The sequence below is a fragment of the Arachis duranensis genome, chromosome 8 (assembly GCF_000817695.3).
Source record: "Arachis duranensis cultivar V14167 chromosome 8, aradu.V14167.gnm2.J7QH, whole genome shotgun sequence".
NCBI lineage: Eukaryota > Viridiplantae > Streptophyta > Magnoliopsida > Fabales > Fabaceae > Arachis > Arachis duranensis.
The window spans coordinates 48,918,424-48,925,184 of record NC_029779.3 but is presented as its reverse complement, the minus strand read 5'-3'; the positions used below and the strand labels follow the sequence as shown (position 1 = coordinate 48,925,184).

General features: G+C 40.0%; 2 protein-coding genes across 2 annotated transcripts in view; both read left to right on the top strand.

Annotated features, from left to right (window-relative positions):
• The first annotated feature begins 835 nt into the window (after nt 1-835).
• Nucleotides 836-2,014, top strand: LOC107463449 (uncharacterized). The gene has a single exon (XM_016082244.1). The coding sequence runs from the start codon at nt 836-838 to the stop codon at nt 2,012-2,014; it is 1,179 nt and encodes a 392-aa protein (XP_015937730.1).
• Nucleotides 2,015-6,080: 4,066 nt separating this feature from the next.
• Nucleotides 6,081-6,761, top strand: part of LOC107463469 (heavy metal-associated isoprenylated plant protein 7) — a gene marked incomplete in the record, with an annotated part of 1,802 nt that continues 1,121 nt past the window's right edge. The window contains 2 exon segments of the mRNA XM_016082264.3: nt 6,081-6,236; nt 6,319-6,535. Of these exon segments, the coding sequence (XP_015937750.1) occupies nt 6,228-6,236; nt 6,319-6,535 (226 nt within the window).

Genomic DNA, 6,761 nt, shown 5'->3' with positions numbered 1-6,761 from the left:
TCCCTTAAACCTGTATTTTAGTAATTAATCTATTTTTAATATTTATTTTTTAGATGCCTATTGTATATAACTATATATCTAGCCTATTGACTTAAAATGCCATTATTAAATTTATTTATTTATTTATTTTAGTGTGCATCACATCGTTATTTTTTTAAATATTATTTAAAAATTAAGAGTGATAGACTCATTAAAATTATGACAAAAATATCTTTTTCACCTTAAGCAAATTTTTTGAGAATTTTTTTAGAAACTAAAAATAAATTTAATTTTAATGCACTAAGTATAAAATTTTTTGGGTAAAAAACCTAATTGAGCCAAGGGAGGAGATGCTTAACCTAAATCCGCCAAAATGAATTTCGATACAGCATTCAACCAAAACGAAATTTTCATATAATTCGAATTTATATGATTCGAATTAAACTTGAATGTAGTTCGAATTGAGTAAACTCGAATTACATTAACTAATGCAATCCAAGTAATTCGAAACAAATAGTTTCGAATTAGAGAAAAGTAATTCAAATAATATCAATTCGAATTACTTTGGAAGTGTGACGCTAGGTATAGTTCGAGACATATTGACTCGAATTACGTATAGAGGATAATTCGAATTTAGTTAATTCGAATTATGTATATATGGTGCGATAATGGAGTTGATTCGAATTAGTGGGAAGCGGAGCTCTATATATATGTTGTGAACTCATGTTGTGCTCAACAAAAAGGTGAGCTGGCTAGTGAGGATAGTTTTCTAGTGCTAGTACACCACAGAGGATCGATTAAGAGAAAAACTCGGTCTGGGGTGAAGTTCACGGATAAGGATCTTCTATGTATTATCATGAGCCCCGGCACCAGTTACGATGGTCTCGCGAGCTCTGTGCTTGGCAAACTTGGTCTGGAAGGAGTGAAGAGAGTTAAGAAGTTTTTCTATCGCATTCCAATCACGGTGCTCCACGATACGGTGAAGTATGATTGTTTCACGATCGGGAGTGATGAGGACTTGCAGGTCATGTTTCTTTCTCGTAGGCAGTTTCCGGAGGTGAGGACACCGGAGCTGTTGGCTAAGTTCGTCGACGTGGTATCTAGCTCTGGTGGGTCGAACCGGAATGCCAACACTATAGCCACGGCGGCCGGTTCGAGCTCGAGACCTGCGGTTGCTTCTTCCTCCGTTCCAGTGTATGAGGCAGCGGTCCAACCTACCGCCTCCCCATCGTTTGCTGTTGATCTCGCCGGCAATGTTGGAGACGAGGTTGGATATGATGAACATCATCCGACTGAAGTACAGTTTCCTCCTCCGGCTGGTGTTGGTGAGGCATTGTGTGATGATCCAGATGATGATGAAGTCGAGCCGGATATTATCGCTGATGAAAGCGGTGATGATGTTGGAGCGAGTGATCCGATAAGGCCTACTGGTGGTTCTAGTTCTGGCACCAATCAGTACCCACCCCATTTTTCATCGTTGGATCTGGATGCCATGAGGCAGGACGGACATCTTGGGCAGGTAGCTGGATTTGACGCTAGAGATACCGACGGGTCTGCCGGTATAACAGAGTTCCAGGTTGGTCAACAGTTCCAGGATAAAGACGAGGCGCTGTTGAGTGTCAAGACGTATAGCATCCGCCGAGGGGTACAGTACAAGGTGGTTGAGTCTGACTATCGCCGGTACGTGGGAAAGTGTTCTGAATTTGGGAATGGGTGCACATGGTTGATTAGGCTGAGCCTCCGACAGTGCAAGGGCATCTGGGAAGTCAAGCGGTACAATGGGCCGCATACCTGTCTCGCCACCTCCATCTCCAGCGACCATAGGAGCTTGGACTACCACGTGATAGCGACATTCATCATGCCAATGGTTAGGGCTGACGCATCCGTCAACATCAAGGTGCTTCTAAATGCAACGGCAGCACATTTTGGCTTCAGGCCTACCTATCGGAGGGTGTGGATGGCCAAGCAGAAGGCGGTAGCAATCATCTACGGGACTGCGATGAGTCATACAACGAGCTCCCTCGGTGGGTCTTAGGAGTTCAGTTGACTATGCCTGGCACTGTAGCAGTCCTCAGGACATGCCCTGTTCGAGTTGGTGGACAGGTGGATGAGTCTCAGGCTTATTTTCATAGGATGTTCTGGACTTTTCCCCCTTGTATCGAAGCATTTCGGCATTGCAAGCTGTTGGTGAGTATTGACGGCATCCATCAATATGGCAAGTATGGGGGAACGTTGCTCGTGGCGATTGCACAGGACGGGAATTCCAACATACTCCCTGTGGCATTCGCACTAGTTGAGGGTGAGAATGCTGAGTCATGGTCCTTCTTTCTCTCCCACCTCCGACAGCACGTGACACCTCCGCCGGGTCTGTTAGTTATTTCAGATAGGCATAACGGTATCAAGGCAGCACTTGAAGCACCTGATGGGGGATGGCTACCTCCGTCTGCATACAGGGCATTCTGCATTCGACATGTTGCAGCGAATTTCGCCCTGCACCCGGGCCATATCTGGAACTCGCCCTGCACCCCTCTGCGTCGCCTCATCCGGAATAGGAATACCTCTCGGATCCCCCAATAACATCTCCGGCGACAGGAACCTCTTTCCGTGCTAATGCCACCATGTCAAGAAATCATGAGAAGGACCGGGGTCTGGCACGATGTCGAACTGTAAAATGTGCTCCGCACGCTCCTGCCAGTGAAGATGCCAGTCAGCTAAGTGCGCCGGGAACCAACGGTCACCTCCTCTCCCGTCCTTCGACATCAAGAAGTCGATGTTCAGGGCGGGACGCGGGGGGGCTGAACGCCGCCAAACTACGGTAAAACTCTATCAACCTGATGCCACTCTACCACAGCAAAATAAATCAACAACGTCACACACCGCCATAACATCGTATGCCGCGGCTCCAAGACCTCCGGATGGACAACCTGGATCACGTCGAGTGCGCTATACGGCATCCATATGAACTGAAAAAAGCAATCAATAAGAGTTTAACACTTCCGTTAAACGATATAAACTGAAACAACGACTGGAGCTAAGTATGGTTTCAGCGTACTTACATCCCGAGGCTGTAACAAGTCGATCTTCAGGCGAGCCATATGTACCCGAGGTCCCTTGTTGCTAATCCCAGGATTGTAACCAGACCATCTGCAAAAGAAGTTAAACATTCTACTGCATTCATCACTCACTCTACAATGCATGAAATTGCTTCCATAATATAAAAAAAATATAATAATGATACATAGCAGAAAACAATAACGGTACCTCGAGGAAAGGGGCCAGCTAATCTCATCATACCCAGTAGGCCTAAATGAAGGAAACCTCCAGAAGATCCAAGACTGCAGTAACTGTAAAGGCCCAGCTAACTTCACGACATGTCTGTTGGCGACTCGGCACATGCACCGGTACAACCATGCTAGTGCCGCCGACCCCCAACTGTAGCCACCCATCTCCTCAAGCCGAGCAACATACGGTAGCCATCTGATGTGTATATGATTGCCGGACTTGTCAGCAAATAGCTGCGTGCCCAATAACATCATGATATAGGCACGGGCAAAGCGCCTAACTGTCTCCCATCAGCCCCGTCGGGACACTCTCCAAATGTCTCCTGGAACCAGGTGCAGTTGACTGCGAATTTCTGAACCTGGTTCTCGGGAGGTAAAACCCCGAGCAACTCATGGAACCACTGCCAAGCTGGCCTCCCATCCTCAATGTACAGGTGGAAGTCCGTCAAGCAACCACTGACGTAATGTCCGTCCACTGGCAACCCCAGCTGGTATGCAACGTCCTGAAGCGTGATAGTGCACTCCCCGAACGGCATGTGGAAGGTGTGCGTCTCAGGTCGCCACCTCTCGACGAATGCGCTGACTAGGGGCTCGTCTAGTCGGAACCATCTGTCGTTCAGTCTCGCAAGATGGTACAATCCGGCCATCTGCAAGTACGGAACGTACCTCTCATCAAGACGCATCCCCTGCTGCCGCCTAACGCTGGATATGCAACGACGAGGCTGGCCAGTACATAAACCGCATAATTAGAACAGATCCACAAACCACTAAGATATACAATTTATTTCGTAAAGAACCAAAAAATAAATGGTGCAACACAAGATACATGAAACAGGCAACCAACATTGCATACACAAACCGCTAACATGAACCACGTGCAAAAACCATCAACAAATACAACAATCACTAACAAGTAAAACCGTTAACAAAAACCACTAGCATACACCTCTATCATAAACCACAACCTTAAACCACTAGCCGTCACTAAAACCACTATCCACAAACCATTAACAAAAACCGCTAACAAAACAAAATAAAAAAAACCACTAACAAAAACCACTGGCCTAAACCACTACCTTAAACCGCTAACACTAACATAAACCGCTATAAAAAACCATTAACAAAAACCACTTGCCTACACCACTATCCTAAACCACTATCCTAAACCACTAAATGTTACATAAACCATTACAAAAAACCACTATCAAATACCACTATCACAAACTGCTTTGATCAATCACTACCATAAACCACTAACAAAAAACACTATCAACAGCGCAACATCATAAACCACTAACATCGTCGTTGATCACCCCGGCGATATGAGCAACTCCATCCAAACGATAAAGCCTCCCCGGATCGTCCCCCATCCCCTGAATAAGCCTCCCTTGTCTTACTCGGCCCGAATGTTGGTCGTTTTCTCTGGGATTTGGTGGGGTATGAGAATGACAAAGTGATTCGAATGAACTTGGTTCGAACTCCTTATAGCCGAAACCCTTGTAATTCGAATCAACTAGATTCGAATTACTCATGTTCACAAAGCCCTACTAATTCGAATCAATATGATTCGAACCCCACTCATGTGTCGTTTTCAATGTAATTCGAATTGACTTATTTCGAACTACACTATTATAATTCGAACCTACTCGTTTCGAATTACTAAGGAATTTTGTTTGATAATTCGAATCTTATTGATTCGAATTACATTGGAAAATATATTGTACGTAATTCGAATTGATTCAACTCGAATTACATGGAAACCTAATTCGAATCCTATTGATTTGAATTATATAAAAATGACTTCTGGTGGATTGAGGTATCAAACTTTGATTTGGCTGATTTCCGTAAAAATGAGCTCCCCTTGGCTCAATTAGATTTTTTACCCAAATTTTTTTTATATGTATATTTAATTTTATATCACCATATGAATAAAAATAATTACTTTTAATCATCCACATGTGAATAGTAATCTAAAAAAATAAATATGATTAAATATGGTATAAAATGGTTTAAACTATCAATGTATCAAAATTAAACTTATTAAAATTTTCTTGTATTTGAATGACAAAAATGCAAATACACCGATTAACATTTTCTATGTAAAATTTTTTTCTTATCATAACTTAACGTTCGTAATTCTGTTAAAAAATATAATTATTACTATAAAATTTATTATATATAACTTTTCATATCATCATTCCAGATGTTGTTCATATTTTTAATATTTTAAATTAACAAAGACTTACATCAAACATATGCAAATAACATTTTTTTAACTAATTATTAATATATGTTTTTTTATATTATTAAATTTTAAATAATTTAATTTTTTAAATAAATATATATAGAATATAATTATTTCTAATTATTCACAACTGCTCCTTACAAAGGATATACAAAATGAAGCTAACCTCTTTAGTACTCAAATAACTTTCTCTACATTCTTAGTACATAAAAATGGAACTATGCTGCTCTCAAAAAATAACTTTGCATGAGAATAGGAAATGAAAAAAAAAAAATTAGAGCTCCATTTCGTAAATGACTTGTACGACAGTGATTTATCTAATATCAAATGGTAAAAGCTTGTTGTGTTTTGAAGTATGATAAGAAATTTTTATCATTTATATTTATTAAGGTAAGAAACCAACAATTTGTAACGAGTGTGATTATATTATTTTAGATTAAAATCTTTTTAAAAAAATTATATGATATTAATATTTTTTTAAAAATAAAGTTTAAGAGAATAAAATTGTATTTGTATATTTTAAATATTAATAAAGAAAGAGTAAAAGATAATAAGAATAAGACATTTCAGAAAAAACAAAACACTCTTCATAAAAAGAACAAAAACAGAGAATAAAATATTAAAATTACAGCACAAACAAATATTAATAGCAACCTCCACTTCGCTTATCCCACCCTTCACACACAATTCCAACCTGAAATCAAGAACAACAGCTAATACAAATGGGAGAGGCATGTCACAACTATTCTCTATCTCTCTATTTTCATTATCAAATTTACTATTTTGTTTTGCTCTAATTTTGCTGTTTTTTAGGAAGAAAATAAATTAGAGAAAACAAGAGCAGCGGAAAAAGAGCAGCCAATAGAACCAAAAAAGGCAGAAACAACTGTAGTAGAAGATAAAGGAGTAGAAAAATTGATGGAAGAACCAAAATCCGAAGCCGTAGTTCTACCTGAAATTGTGCTAAGAGTGTTCATGCATTGTGAAGGTTGTGCCCGCAAGGTTCGTCGTTCACTGAAGGACTTTCCAGGTTTGTTTTTTTAATCAGATCATATAACAATTGATTGTATGTACTCTAGTCTCTATGTACTCTATTATCAACTATATTATTGCATGTATCTTTTCCACCTTTTAAAGTATTTAGATTTTTTATTTATAAAAAAGAAAATTATAGATTTTGGTTATACCACTCTATTTTTAGGGGTAGAAACAGTGATAACAGATACTAAGTCTCAGAAAGCAGTGGTGAAGGGAGA